Here is a 17,333-nt window from a genome sequence, read left to right as displayed (position 1 = left end):
GTTGAATAATAGCATTCATTTTAAAGATGATAGTTACCAGCTGCCTTGCACCAGTGATTGCCCTCTAACTTGCATCTAAGGGCAATTTTACATAGTTTATTTTTTTCTTTCAGCACAGCACAAACATTTAGAAAATGTGTTCTTTTTTACTCATTTGGGCACTAGATATGTTTGTAAGTAATCATGACCAAAAAACCGATGCAGATAAATGATTTCATCATGCAACATAGCCTGCAGGTGGCTTCAAACCATGTCTAAATTTAGCTGCATGTGTACTCTTTTTTCATAAAGACAAAAACACAGAGAATCCCAAGTACTTAAATGGGTGTAGGATTTGCATTCTTCATAAATACATACTGCAAGTCGGTCAGAAAGAGGGATTTCCAGCTCTCTCAAAACATAGAGATGGTTACATACATAATCAAGAAGAACATAGAATCAAGAAACAACTTAAAGACAATTAAATGAGTGAACTCTTCACTGCTGACAATCTCAAGAGAATGGGGGCCGTAGGGTAGACTAGTGGTTAAAGTGTCCTCTCATCATGCTTAAGACCTGGGCCCCGTTTCTCAGAACTCTCATAAGATCTTGAAACTTTTCTCGCAGCACTCCTACCTACTATGTTACACTATATGAGGTACAAATGCCATGAGGAAAGTTACGAGATGTTAAGCTTACGACAGTTTTGTGAAGAAGAGCCCAGATGTTTGGGTAAGGTTAGAGAGAACGGCATTGATTCAATTCTGTAACTGAAATTTGACACAACCTTCATCACAAATCAATGTGTAGATTAGGAAAATGTTTGTTACCATGACCTAAGACAGCAATATGTCAGAAATTACATTGGTATATTAATATCACTATTGTAACTGTTAATCCCAGATGTAACGTTTTTATATAAAATATATGTCTTCTAAATGGAAAACCAACGAAATTCAAATAGAGCACAGAACAGTGGTTCACATCAGGAAAAGGCAGTCTAGACTTTTATGCTAATTTCTATATTATTTTAGATATATATTATCTTGTGTCAGACAGATTTATTCAGTGATGATATTACACAACAAATGCCAACTGGGATCTTACATAACCAGCTCTACTGTGTTTACCCGTAGACTTCCTTATCAGCACCATATGTCCTGCTACAAAGGCTATGGGTAATGATATCACACACTGGAGTTTCAAAGAGTTTTACATGTTACCACAAGAAGAATCTATTTTTTGCATTCAAGTCTACAATTTGTTTGGGCAAAAAATTCCTTTGGTAATTAATTAACAGGATTTCAGAAATGTGGAAAGATATGAATTTATAGCTAGCTTGCACTTCAAATGATGTTAACTACATGTTTTGCAAAGCAATCATCCTAGAGAAGGGCAACTGTGTGATGTCACAATGTTTGGCACGTGCCAGGCTGTAACACTTCAATCACAATTTACAAATTTTTATATGCAAACTTTCAAAACGCTCCCAAATACAGTATGTTATCCTGACACTGTGTTCAAACTGTTCTTTGTGATTCCAGGTTTTTATGTTATTTTTTTCTGATTTTTTCCCCAAATCTCAATATTCTAAGACCATATGGATAAACTGATTTGAAAACTATCAAAGCACACAATATGGCACCAGGGAAATGCATGTGCTCTCATCAGATTCATTACAATGTCCATGTTACACAATAATTTGCAATTCTTTCCTGTCTTGAGGATTATAGAACACATCAATATTTCAACCATTATGTTTCATCAGACTGGCAGTAATATCCACCATTTGGCCACTACCAGTAATTACCCACTGACGTTTTGGTTCTGTTACCCAATGTATTTTGGTTTGTTTATCAGCCATGTTCACACCAGTTAGTAATTGACTACAGCATAAATCACCAAGACGATGAATAAAAGCTACCGTGTCACTTGAAGATGGATCTAACCATGGACGAGTTACTACAAAACAGCTAAGCCGATATTTGCAATCCTTTACTGCAGTGGAACTGCTCAGAAGCTCTATTATGAGCAGCTTCTATGTGCAAATTGATTCTCATTAAGGGCTCTGCTGTCTAACCAGATGGCCCTAATGCTGCATAACTAATGTAAGTAGCTGTGTTTTACCACACTGTCAATCCATATTCATGCTGAGTGATACTATATGACACTGTGGAATGTATATACTGTCGCTGAACATCCTTCATTATATAGTATATTATAGACTCATTTCTCTAGCCTATAATGCACCAAAAACGTGCTCTTCTTAAACATACAGGATTCATGTCATATGAATGATCTTGAAAAATATTAAACAAAAAGTCAAGAGGCACTCAAGCTCACCTGAAAACTGGTTTACATGAGTTTGAGTGAGTGAGTGAGTGAGTGAGTGAGTGAGTGAGCGAGTGAGCGAGTGAGCGAGTGAGCGAGTTGGGTTCCATGCCACTGTGAACATTTCATGTCATGAATGATCTTGAAAAATATTACTTAAAAGTCAAGAGGCACTCAAGCTCACCTGAAAACTGGTTTACATGAGTTTGAGTGAGTGAGTGAGTTGGGTTCCATGCCACTGTGAGCAGTATTCCAGCAATATCACAGAGGCAACACCAGAAATTGGCTTCACATTGTAACTGTTTGGGGAATAGAACCTTCATCTCCACATGAATGATTTAACCACCAGGCTACCCAACCAATTCCCTAATAATAGAAAAACTCAAAAGGCTCTGTAGCTCACTTGCAAACTGATTTACATGAGCTTGACCTTACATATTCCAAAATTACTCTTGAATTCAACAAAGTACATTCTATTTACTATAGTTACATTTTTGTACTTAAATTTCTTATGATAGTTACTCTGATATCCTATCCTATCCTCTCCTTTGAATTTACTCCGTGTTCCATTCCTCTGTTTATTGGTTTTTTTGTATCCCTTTGTGATTGACAGTCTGGAAATCCATTTCATAATAGTATCTCTACTTTCGGTTTCAACATTTTCAACCAAATTAATTTCAGGGAGGATTTCTCTCTCTTCCCTTCTCTCCCTCTATCCTTCCTAACTTGGAAACACCTTCAGGAATGAAAATATTGCTTCCATTCATGATAAAATAACAATCACATTTCACACAACTGTATGCACTTCTTATTTGAGAATAGACAACATAACTTTCTCTAGACAAAGCCTTTCTGGAACTCAATAGTTATTTTATCACAGGATCAAATCCAAGTTTACCCTCCACAGATATCCCAATAACGTGCTCTTCATGTTAAGTGTCCATGACAAATATCATGTACTGCTCTAGGGCATAAACAACATAGGATTTAAAATGTATGTCTCTGCCCCTTATCCCATGGCTGGGGAATAACTGACACAAAGGAGCCAGAACAATGATACACTCCCACATCGCTGATGGAACATGGGTGTACAGGTGATACATGTGTTGATAGAGACGTGGTGCCGGTACAAAAGAGGATGTTGATATCCATTTTACCCAGGTATATCCCTAAAGACCTGTCCATCAACATGAGTGATAGCAATACATACAACCCAGACCTCAGGCGGCAACCAAATCAGTCTTATTTGTGACTAAATTAACTCTGGAGGCCCTTGCTTCCTATGGAGTGGCCCAAGGCTTTGTTACATAATACAAGAGATAGATGGCTAAATAATTACTCCATCATTTTTGTCATGCCTAGGGAATACATTGATTTCTTCCATGCAAAATGTGGTTCCTTAAATGACTGTTCACTTTGCAGTTCAGGATTAATTACCAGCCTATAATGTGAGAGTGTCATAGTCCTAGGCCAAATGCTAGAAAAGTCCCTATCTTTTAGGATCTCTCAGCAGCAGTAAACGTGTTATTCAGTAATTAGTATGACACCCCCCACCCTCCAAAAATTCTTGTTGATGTGGAACAAGCAACAGGAGGTATCAGGTTACTAAAAACTAGCTGGGTTCAGTCCACTGTTGAAACAGTGTCCACATGTTCATAAACAAACTGCTTGAGAATTGATCACATTGTCTAATGTGTGGTGACAAGCACTGGTGTTCAACATGGTCAAGATATGAAGTATGGGTGATAAGGCTCGGTGTATCATATTACCTGATTTTCATGATATCTCTACTTTTGGCCTAGGAGTAGTCATATACTTCGTACTCACAAAGACTGAGCTCCAAGAAAATTACTTCAGAAAATGAGCAAATTTTACAACACTACAAGTGTACAGAAGAGTATTTGAGCATGTGTTCTTCTTACACTGTGTTAGTAACACATTGTTCTTTGACTGCTGAATTAGGCTTTGTGGCATGGCTCATACTGTGTCCTCATAACTAGGCAACTTAAATTGCTTTCACAATATCGTTCACTGGATTTCTGGTTCCGCTACCATTATTGACCTGGTATTAAACTGCAAACAAATGCAGCTATTGAATATTGGAATGAGTGTATGAGTGAGTTTAGTTTTATGCTGCCAGCAATATTCCAGCAATATCATGGCAGGGGACACTAGAATTGGGCTTCATACATTGTACCCATGTAGGGATTTGAACCTGGGTCTTCAGCATGATGAGCAAATGCTTTAACCACTAGGCTACTAGGCTACCCCCAGCATCCCCTTCAAAATATGAACAACTGGAAAGAAACAGAGGGGATATTTTGACTTGTATAACGTGCTGCAAATATTAGGAGTAAACTATGTTTTATCCAAGTCTAAATACTAGGGCAGCTCACAGCACTTAATAATCCTGGAGTGCATTCTGTCAATGAAACAAACAAACAACCACTGACCTCTGCAGGGTGTTAAGTCAACTGTAAGTTTTCATGAACAGTAGGTCACCAGTGATGTCCGTATCAACAAGGTGTTCAACCAGTGTGGCTTGGTCTCTTCAGTCAACACACTCACAGTCTTCATTACTGAACACAGTCTCCGTCTGCTTGACGCCATCATGTTCGTGATACAATTCACACAGAGAATCTCATCACACCAGTGTCTGTCTACTCTGTCTCCCAGCCCTAGTTTATGTACAGAACCAAATAATGTTAAGGATCATTCAGTGCTTACAAATTACTACAGGTCACCTTCCATGATCTCATCCTTACCATGTGTTGAGTAGTGTCATTAATTTAGTATGAAATAAGTGTTCCATTACTCCATCTACAGGTAAGATTTCTTCAAAACCAAAGGGTCAGTGGTCATATTGAACTGATATTGTGAAAACCATTCCTGCAAAAGGAGGATGGAAACAAAACAAGATGGAATGAACAAGGTTACTACTTGGGGTGTATGTAAATGAACCTGTTTCTCAATTCATCAAGGTACTTTGGAATCTACCTTAAGCATCAAGGAGAAAAAAAAAGAAGACATTTCAAGTAAATTATTATATGTTGTGCGAAACAGTTCCAGAACTTGTAAACCAGGTGTGAGGCATAATCCCAAGTTTGTAAGCACTAAACCATCAGTCTCCCATACCAAAGAATATTCCCCAACACCTCAATCTCCAAAAAATAATAATGCATTTCTCTCAATAATACTAACTCCCAGCTCTCAGGGAAGCCACCAAATAATTTATTAAAAAGAATAATACATGGTTAGACTGCAATATTAAATTAAATAGTTTGAATGAATTAATGCAACACTGCATTAATTTGATTCTCACATCCTCTTCTGGCCAAATATTACATCAAGTGAATCCCACAGAGTTATATCCCTCTGAGCACTTTTAACGAATATCCTACAAAGAACACCGACAACACCACATGCGACAGTTTTTGATAGTTTACATTCTTCATCTGGCAAATGTTCTCTTTTTGGAAGATGTTCACCTCAAAGTTTCAGTCACCGATTTCAGACAATTTGAAAGGGATAATGTCTTTTATTCAAAAGTCATCAATAGTAAGCTAAAATGTGAGCATATGCCCCAAAATATACAATATACCAGTAGGCCAAAATATTGTGGAAAATATGTTACACTGTGCCCTTAAAGTCTACATTATTTAGCAAGTTTCGGTTTCTTCAGTTTCACATTCTGAGATATAACTAAGGAGATTCTTAGCCCTTCTATTACACATTAAACCCAATTCGTAAAGAAAGCGCATATTTCATGGACAAAATGCATGTTCATACACCATTACAAAGTAAATGAAAAGATACCTTCACAACTACACATACAGAAAAGTGTGTTTACAACAAGCAGCCTTATAACAAACTGACAATAGGTCTTCAGCAACCCAAGTTTGCCGCAAAAGGTGACTATGCTTGTCATAATAGGTGACTTGGGTGACACAAGTCATCAGTTCCCAAATGTGCAAATTAATGCTCATACTGTTGATCACTGGATTGTCTGGTCCAGAATTGATTATTTACAGAACTTCATTTTAATGGAATATTAGAATATAGTGCATCATAAAACTAAACTCATTCACTCATTGATTGTCTCTCATCTTTCATACAGACAATATATATCCAATAAAACCCATGCAGGTCTAGATTTCCAAAGTCCAAAAATGAAGAAAATCTCAGGACTCCTCTTCATAAAGTACATTTTTTTTTATTTCAAACAGGGTTTTCTTTTTCGGTAAAACATTTTTATTTCAGAGACTTGTTGTTAGAATCTTCTGACATTATGAGACACAACCTTGGTAGCCTGAGCTGGCTTATTACCACACCAGTGTAACAGTGCGGGACAGAGAGATCCCACTTCAGGTCAGTAGTACGCAACTAACACAAGGGGCATGTCACACGGTTCAGATCACCTAAACACACATGGGTTTATATGGTTGGATGTTTGTCAGTATGCCAACTTATGCAGTTTAGTGTTGTCTTAATTATTTTGACATAGTTTGGAGGGGGATAGCAGCAGATAGAGCTGCTCCATAGTGAGAGTAGATAGTGGATGGGTTGATCATTGAATGCATGGTACTTGATGTTACCGTGTCTAGCACCTGGCATTAAGGGAATCAAATAAGCACTTGGTGCAATATATATGATAAGATGTGGCAAGTTATTTTATGGAGCCAGAACTATTTAGCCAACATTTCTGCTGGGTTACTGGGTTACTAGGCTCTAATAAAAGTGTTTTGGATGTTATCCAACATTACAAATAATTATTATTCTGTGAATATCAGGGACATGCCTAGAACTATCCTATAAGGACTCTCTGGAGACACTAACACAATCCAGTAAAGTGCATTTTAAGTAAGATGATAAAGACACCAATATTCGGCACAACCACACCATATCATGTCTCAGTTGGTTTGATCTCACACAATCTCAGACTGAGGAGGGTAGTCCAGTGGGCGAAGCGTTGGCTTGCCACAAAAAGGACCTGTGTTTTAAATCATCACATGTTCTGGTATATTGCTTCAGGCATCTTCACCCACTCTGCCATGCTAAAGCTATACCATATGTCCTCTATTTCTTCATCAATTCTCTTCCACTTTGGGTAAACTAACCCCTCCCCATCTGAAAACCAGGGTGTAAAGTCAAGAATGTCATGAAACACACACCTGCAGTTGATTACAGAAGACAACATCTAGACGTAACTTGATGACAGCTTAGTCACTATGACTCAGGGTAAGAATCCACACTGCTGAACTAACATCATACTGTACAGACACATTCAAGCACCTGACAACACACCAGTGAACACACAGGTACAACCCAGTATTATCCCTGATACATCTATGGGTGAGTCAACACTGGTGTCACAATTACCAGGTAGAAATATGCCAGGTCTTCAAAACAACCATTAAAGTGTAACCTCTCGGTGAGGTAACATTCCTGATTCCTCCTTGCCTGAGATACCAACTAAAGACACTCTGATGTCATGTACTGTGTTGTGGATAATGTTGTATGTCAGGTCACACTGAAGTCAGAAAACATCTCACCTGAATGTGTGGCCAACAATCTACAATCAAATCTAAAATACAGCTGCATTATGACAGGCACAAAGTGAGACCAACTGTATCAGTTAGAAGAGTTTACTTTAATAATGTTATATTTTGTAACTTTTCACTAACTTGTGAGGAGCTTAACATGAAACTTTTCCATAGTTGTGTGTGCTTTATAGGGGTGATGGCTGCACAACTGACATTCAAGTTGTTATGGCTAACTATCCTTAGAATTCTCATTGCACGTGTACTCAAGATAGCTGTGAGGTATACTTGGGGTGATGTCATGTCATGGTTAGCCAAATGATTAGTCTCTGAAAACATAATTTTGATAGTAAAAACAAACCCATTTAAATTCAAAAGGAGCGTGAGGAAGTCTAGACTTGCTTCAGCTTTAGCACTGCAGTGGGCTAAACAGTAGGGAACATAATGTGGTTCAGGGACTGTGAGACAGACTATGTCATGATATACATTTCAGATTGAAGCAAAAGAGGAAATTTTACTGCTAAAACTTGCAAATGCAATATGTACTACTCAACAGAAGATATAGAACACATAATTATTTCATATGACTATACATAACAGTGACAAGTCAGGCATTATTCAAAACAGTGAACATAGACATTCTTGTTTGTAAAAAGGAAGTCATATTAGAAACCAGTGAAAATTTTCAAACAATGAAATCAGCTCCCATGCTCCCATATATTTCACTTGTTTTCAGGTGGGTTGACCAGCTCCATGTCATGGACACTATAAATCAAACCTACACTCTGCCGTCAGTCTCAAGTCACACAGCAATATCTCACCAAACAGGTCAGTGTGACATGTGAGTATATTCCAATGATTTACTTCATGTGCACATGTGTCGCACCTGTCAACATCAGTTTTCTCACCTGTCAACATCAATTTTCTCAATATGAAACTGTTCCCAAAACTACATTGGACCATGGACCACATCTGCCCTGACATAAACTGAAATCAGACCACCTCTAATATACACATACTGAATTGGACCACCTCTAATATACACATACTGAGTCAGACCACCTCTAATATACACATCCAGAAATCAGACCACCGCTAATATACACATCCAGAAATCGGACCACCTCTAATATACACATAATGAATCGGACCACCTCTAATATACATATACTGAATCGGACCACCTCTAATATACACATAATAAATCGGACCACCTCTAATATACACATCCAGAAATCGGACCACCTCTAATATACACATAATGAATCGGACCACCTCTAATATACACATAATGAATCGGACCACCTCTAATATACACATCCAGAAATCGGACCACCTCTAATATACACATACAGCAATCAGACCACCTCTAATATACACATACTGAATCGGACCACCTCTAATATACACGTACAGCAATCAGACCACCTCTAATATACACATACTAAATCGGACCACCTCTAATATACACGTACAGCAATCAGACCACCTCTAATATACACATAATGAATCGGACCACCTCTAATATACACATACAGCAATCAGACCACCTCTAATATACACATACTGAATCGGACCACCTCTAATATACACATACTGAATCGGACCACCTCTAATATACACGTACAGCAATCAGACCACCTCTAATATACACGTACAGCAATCAGACCACCTCTAATATACACATACTGAATCGGACCACCTCTAATATACACATACTGAATCGGACCACCTCTAATATACACATCCAGAAATCAGACCACCTCTAATATACACATACTGAAACCAGATGACCTCTAATGTACACATACAGAAATCAGACCACCTCTACCTTGATATATGCATACTGACACCAGACCATACTCACAGTGAGATATATAGACACCAGTCCACAACTACCATGATAAATATAGATATCAGGACACATCTACCTAAATATGGACATGCAGACACTGATATATATTTATGTGAAAAGCATTCAGAAGATGTCAGAAAACCACATGTACATGGGTGTCAGCTTCTTCTACACCATCCTTAACTAAATATGGTGGACAATTGGTGTATACAACACCCACTTGGGACACAAATCGCATTGACCATGATGTTTATGGAGACTATTTAAGCAAATACAGCCGACGTCAACTGGGTAGAACTGAGTTGGACTGTATTGAAATTCAAGACTGACCCAACTTTCAAACATCAACGATTAATGGAAGAGAAAACAGATTATACATGATATGATGGCGCCAGGATTTAACTACTAAGCGTTCAGGTATATATCATTTGAATATGAGTCGAAGGAGTGAATCTATTTTTATAAAATCAAGTTTGGATCTTACTCTACGATTCTAGTTTTGAAGGTGATCTTGGCAGTAAGGCAACTCCATATTTTATGTATAGGAGAAAATATGCCTCCAAGGTTTTGGTAAGCAATGTGAAAAGGTAAAGAGGTAAAGAGATGGGGGGGTGCAGGTGGTATTTGCTCAGATAAATATTTGTCAAGCTTGCTACTGAATGCACATAAGTAACAAACACCAAGCGCTTAATACTTGTGTTGATATAATTTGGTATTATTCATCGCATTATACATAAAAACTCATCCAAAATTAGTAAATTTTATGACTGTAAAAAATATCCATCAGGAAATATTTCTCCCAATCAGCTGACTAAAACACTGCGATAACAGTCATTACCTGTGCACATCAGTACACACTGTAATGTGAATATGAAAACAAACTAGTCACAACAAACTAAGTATATGTGAGTGAAAAAGTATGGTAGCATGCCGCTTTGATCAATATTCCAGCAATATCATGGCGGGGGAAAACCAGAAATGGGCTTCACACATTGTGTCCATGTGGGGAAATCAAATCTGGGTCTTCGGTGTGACAAGTGGATGTTTTAGCCACTAGGCTACCCCACCACCCCTAGCAGGCTATAGGTCCCGACTGAAGGTGCGGATACTGAGTCTGTAGCAGATGACATTCATTTACCGGTACATGAGAAAGCCATGTTCCGTAGACATATGTCATACAATCGTTCATTATGATAAAAAAACATCCAAATGTCTTTTGATTGTGTAACAATCAGCTTGTAATATCTGAGCTATGAAGATTAGCATGAAACACTGTTTTTCGCCAAAAGTGATGTGACATCTGAACCATAAAATAGAATAATTCAACTGTCGTGTCAGTCTGTCACCTGACCTAGTGATATGAATAACTGTGAATTCATAGCTGCAGCACTAACATAAAAGAATACATACTGGTGAGTCATTCTAAACCAATATAAATCCTCAACTGGCAGATGAAAATCATAACACATGACTTCTTTGAAGAATGATATGAAAACATTTGGTTCTGATATCTAAGTTTTTTTGCATGTAGATGTTGAGAATGCATTGAACTTGGCTCACAAAACACTCACTGAAGCATGTATACAGAAGATATTTATACATTCAATTATGTTTGCATTGACATTCCTTGTGAACAAAAGTGACTCAACATTGAATCTCAGGTGAGGTATATAGGACATTACACATTTCTGTTGGACACATTCATGACGTGACATATCCCATATAAATCGCGGTGTAATACCCGTCTTCTTACCTATCATACTTTATTGGACTCCACTTTTCTTAATCCAGGAATTCTGCTGCAAGTTGAATGACTCCAGAACTCTAAGTTAACTTTCTTTTTCCAACAATACTGAGAATAGGCAAACTCATCTTCAGTTATCATGGGCATAATAGTTCTCTACCTTTAGGATAAAAACCTTGGACCGAATTGCCAGAAAAGCTCTTTTTTGGCAGCCATGACTTATGCTCTCTTACCACTACCCCACAGCAGAATCTTGTAAGCCTGGGGTACTAGTAATATAATAGTCAGACAGTCATTGCAAAAATCAAAATTGGCTCAAAATTAAGTTACAGTACAACTGTCCTGGGTTGCTGTGGAAACAGAATGGAGCAATAATACACCGGATCATCCAAGCTGATTCAAACATGGAAATTATTTATTTAATAACATCCTACTGTACACATTTGATCCCACAATACACATACTGGACACATAAACTTAATTTGGAACCCTAATTTTTCAGATGACTCTGAGGGGCAATGGGGTAGCCTATAGCTAGTGGTTAAAGCTTCAGCTTGTCATGCCTGAGACCCGGGTTCAGTCCCCCCCACATAGATACCATGTAAAGTAAATTCCTGGTGTCCCCAGACATGATCCTGCTGTAATATTCCTCAAAGTGGCATAACACAAAACTCACTCACTCAGATGGTTGTGTTAGGTCAAATGAGGTACAATGTTATTTTTTTTTTATGGCATGCTCAAGATGGTGGCACTTATAGTGTGGTGTGCTGGGGTCTACTTGTGTGCTAGGATTTACAGCGCTAACTGTCTGTGGTACCATGCTTCATTTGTACATGGATACCCTCACACTTGTGTACAAAGAACCAGACATGAACCAAGCAAGAACCTGTTTCATAATGGTAGATATAACATGACAGGTGATTAATATAGAAATAGAATTCTTGTAAATTATGTCAAAAAATAGCATCAAACAAGGGCAGAGTGAATTGGTTTTGTTTTTAGTTTTGATTTAGGACACAGCAACTTCCACTAATCACCTGACTGACCGTCCCTCCACAGGCCTGATTGCACTATACAGGAGCATGCATGACGTATATACCATTCTCCCACAAGAACACGATCCATAATTAAAAGCCATACAGTCACAACCAACACAGGACTTTGCATAATGTTTGTTACTAATGACTTTACAAAACAGTGTTTATAATTGTTGTTATGACATTTTCTGGAAATATATTCATAGTAATCGATTAACCCTTTTAACTTATTACACAATTTAAAAACATGAATGAAAGAAGAGGTTATGTTTAGAATTGAAACAATACTTACTAATATAACCCTATCAATTAACCAAAAAATCATGGCATAACAAAATGTTAAATCTGGATAAATTTACAACAAATTTTACATGTAGATACTGACACTGAGATAGCCAAGAGAATATATCCTAGAATAGAATAATTTTGCTTGCATTTTTTCTGGAGCAGTGTTTCCAGGAGAGTAGAAAAATAGAATTTGCACCACTTTGTGAGTTTAGGTTTAAGCTGCTTTTAGCAATATTCCCACGTTAGCGGACACCAGACAAAACATCAGACTAACACTAAAGTGTTTCCATAAAAATTACAACAAAATAACAAACATAACAACATCAACTCAAAATTTGATCAAAGTATGTGTTTGTTTGTCACTTTCATATAACAAGGTAAATAATATTGTATTCAAACTCATTTTCAATGACGTCATGACATTTTCCTAATGACATATTTCGATGACAGAAGCTGATCTCCTAATATATCTTGTGTCTGCATACCGACAGTGCGACACCATCATGATACTCATCTCCACAGTTGTAAGTATCTCTCTTAATGGGTATTATGAGAAATGGGGTATTTTTAATACTCTAGGGGAAAAGCAGGTCTGCTGACATGTATTACAGATGAGCTGCATTAATTGGCCTTTTCTGATTTATGTAATAATAGGGAGAAACATATCCATTTCAAACTGGTCATAAAAGTTCAGGCATAATACCATATTCGTTGTAATAACTGCCCTGGGCATTTGAAAGGTGGCACTCATCAGAACAATATTAATTTGAATTTGTTAACACAGACAGAGCAGTACTGCACAAACTGACATGAGCGAATGTATATGATTTAAGCTGTCTAAACCGGCACTCATCAGGACTGAAGGAATAATCCACTTTAGACAAGATTGGAGAGCTGATGATAAATGTAAAAGCCACAATGTATCAACAATGTTTCATTTGACATAAAAAAAGCTGCACATCAGTTCTATTCCAGGAAGGAAAAGCTGGATTTATCACATCAGTTTCCGGTGTCCTTACACTGTATGTAGAAATCAACAAGTGATCACTGGGTGCATTTAGTGACGTACTGACAAACGAGGTGTGTCTGACAATTGCTATAGACATAATTATTGATTCATCGATTATGCCATTTCTAAACATGTCACACATCAGTAAACACAGCATTATTAATAACTGAAACATGAAAATTTCAATTTTCCCTAAATCTTGGTTTCCCTGTTACTTTGTCATGAGAGCAAGGATTATGCAATGCATGTTTACACGATGATTCAGTGATTATACTCCATGTTAAACATCCCTGATCTAATAATCTCAAATGATCTCTTGACTAATAAATAACGTATTGACTCGTGCTACTTGATTTCAGCCCAAGCGGTCAGCAGTATATTCTCACTGATCCGCAAAATTTACATCCATTCAAGGACCGTTAAACAACCTGTCAATTGTACCTGCAATAACACCTGTAAGAGATAAGCCATAGTAATCTAAATGGTCACTCACCTGTATTGCTCCTGCCCAGCAAAGCCAGAATAATACCCATTTGGGGTTCCTGAAGCGTTGACAGCAGCTGGGTATGAATGGTCCCCATCCACAGGACCCCCCATCATCATCAGGGGTGTTCTTCTGGACATACGTCTGCTCATCAATGGGAGACACGGCATTCTTCGAGTCCGCCATGGTCCCTTCCATCGCTGTGTAATCCACAACGGGGCGTGCTTTAAGCTTGGTCATGGTGAGCGATCTAGGTCAGGTTACTCAAGCGGGCAATTTGACAGGTGGACTCAGGTGAGATATAGATGAGCTTTCTTACTTAGCAAACATTACATCAACTAATCACTTAAGTCGTCATATTTGCATTGTGGCCTGTCAATGTGTTTATAGCACATTAGACAGATTTGTAAACTTGTCCTCAATGTTGTACATAAATATAATATCCTTTATGACGATAGATCAAAGTTTGCTTCTTCTCCACAGAAAATTCATTAATCAATTGACCAATTAATTAATCAATTAACACCATCTTTCTTCGGTCTGTTCTGGGAAATGGTTTCAACAAAACAACATTTCCTTCCAGTGACTTGGATGTAAACTTGAAACTGGCCAGTTTGGTGAGGTTTCCAGTGATATCAGGATGTAGTTTGTAAAAATGTCAGTGAATTTACAGACTTATTTGTCAGCAGCTGCGTGTCACTCATCATCAGTTCCTGCAGCACTGTGCACTTTCCCATAACTCATCACAACACCAGTCACGACTACCTGCAAAAACAAGTACACACTGTGGTAAACAAGGTCAATGCAGGGAACTGTTTAATTAGGGGAGTCATCAAATGAGTACACTGTATATCATCGCATGTACACACTGTATATCATCATATGTATACATAGTATATCGGCATCATACAAACACAGTGTATATCATCACATGTACATTCTGTACTTCATCACATGTATACACTGTATTTCAACATACACATTTATGTACAAGCATCAGACCAGTATACAATGTATCACTGATTCAGACTGAACAACATTTACTTCGTCTTTCAGTCATCACAACACTGTTGCTATGATTGTCAAACACACAAACACTTGGCTGCTGTTAAATGACTACAATAGTATGTTGGTTGGTTGGTTGTTTAATGCTGCACCAACAGTATGTAAATGATGCAAGGCATATACAGCTATGCAATAAAACATATCAGATCATTTAGACATTTATAGAACAGGACTATTGTACTGTTATGCTCAGCATAATGGTTTTTCGAACCAAACCTTATTAAGAATACAGCAATATAATGGGAATACAGTATAGGTACCACTGAATGATAAACATAGAGATTTTCTGTCAGTCTTGAGTACTGGTATAGTCCATGTAAGTTTTAAAAAATAAATAACAGGTAAAGCAGCAATCCACTAAAACATATTTCAAAGTACATTTTGTATGTGCATATAGAGATTCCATACACATGTAAACATGCTTAGTAAGACTGAAACAAGACTCAGGTGTCCTCAAACGGTGTTCATAAATTTTACTAGAAGCACAGTACATAACACTGGTCCATATCACACATCTAAGGCCTTAATACCTCTGATATAAATCTCTAAATATTTGTACAGCAACAAGTAAATCTATAACTTCCGCATCAGGCTACCCTGCAACCTATTACAGATATCTGATAAACAGTTTTACATGTCAATAGGCCTGGAGTTTTCATTTACATGACAAGGCTGTCAGAGTATGACCTGCACATGAGAGCAGTGGGTCAACATGTCCTTATGGGGTCATGTCAGTCCTGGCAGTGAGTGAGTGAGTGAGTGAGTGAGTGAGTGAGTGAGTGAGTGATAAGAGTTAGTGTTTGAGTGAGTGAGTGATAGAGTTAGTGTTTGAGTGAGTGAGTGAGTGAGTGAGTGAGTGAGTAGATTGTTAAAGCTGTATGATTTGGTGTCTTGTTGAACTAAGAGGATCCACAGTCAATTGATCACTGTTGATCAAACTTCCTGCAGGAAACTAAATGTAGTCCATATATGTAATCCATATATGAAAAATCCCATATTCGATGATTGGGTTTTCATTCTCATACATAAAGCAATGAAACAAAGAGAAGAGAAGTTACATACAAACTGTAAGAGTGTCAAGAGTTTTGAAGTACCTACCCACTAGGTACATCACAGAATACACAGCAGCTAATGTTTGTTGGAAATAATAGGACAATCTAGTACAACCTCTGGTACCTGAAACCATGTCTTATCATTGATAACATTAACCAGATTTATATTAACAACTCTAACCATGAAGGTGAATTAGAGGTGAACGTCACTTTACAAGTTACTTCACATACATCTCAAACTGTCACCTTAATGGACAGTTCACAGAAATTTCAAAGTAAACCTGGTTTTGCTATATTCTTGTTTATGCCACACTTAGTAACATACAGATTTGTTGATAAAAAACCTTGTTAGTAGAATAATGTTATGAATAGTAATTCATGAAAAACAGATCCTTGCTTGCCAAAGCAATACGTACAGAATATTGAAGGCATTCAATCACTTGGCTACTGCCTGTAGCAGGGGTGTGCAGTGACTGAACGAGTGCATGAGTTAGGTTTAAATTTGTTAAAATTAAATTTGACGGCCAAGTTTTAAAGAAAAAAATGCTAAAAAAGACATTTGTTATTGATAATGAAGAAAATGGTTTGTAGACTTGCACAAGTCTCTAAGGTAATAAATATTAGTTTAAATGATAACTTCCAAAAATATTTGAATAAAAAGAACACATTGTCCTACTAATAGACAGCACCCATGTACTGTCCATTCATCTAGACTTGCCTCTTGAAAGGATAGAATTACTACACATGCATGGGCTTATCAATCAGTGCAGCCTTGGAACAAGGCTATGTGTCAAGTAAACCCTGTGCAGAAGATGTGAAGTCTGCAGGTGCTTGACAAGTCAGTTGGCAGAGATCACTAACTGGCTTTGCCTAAGAAAATGTAATACTAAGAGTGGATGAGTCAGACTGGTCACTGCTGGTAGGGCAGTGGTGCAGGTCGAAGCATGTG

General features: G+C 37.6%; 1 protein-coding gene across 3 annotated transcripts in view; it reads right to left on the bottom strand.

Moving 5' to 3' along the window:
- The window catches only part of LOC137277527 (solute carrier organic anion transporter family member 4A1-like), a 125,931-nt gene that overhangs the window by 38,094 nt on the left and 70,504 nt on the right, over positions 1–17,333 (bottom strand). For all 3 annotated transcript variants that reach the window (XM_067809299.1, XM_067809301.1, XM_067809300.1), the window contains one exon: positions 14,277–15,032. In XM_067809299.1, coding sequence (XP_067665400.1) covers positions 14,277–14,507 — 231 coding nt within the window. In that variant the 5' untranslated portion in view covers positions 14,508–15,032. The remainder of the gene's footprint in view (positions 1–14,276; positions 15,033–17,333) is intronic.

This window comes from Haliotis asinina, chromosome 3 (genome assembly GCF_037392515.1).
Source record: "Haliotis asinina isolate JCU_RB_2024 chromosome 3, JCU_Hal_asi_v2, whole genome shotgun sequence".
In the NCBI taxonomy this organism is placed as follows: domain Eukaryota; kingdom Metazoa; phylum Mollusca; class Gastropoda; order Lepetellida; family Haliotidae; genus Haliotis; species Haliotis asinina.
The sequence above is the reverse complement of the archived record's forward strand: the minus strand, read 5'-3'. Positions and strand labels throughout refer to the sequence as shown.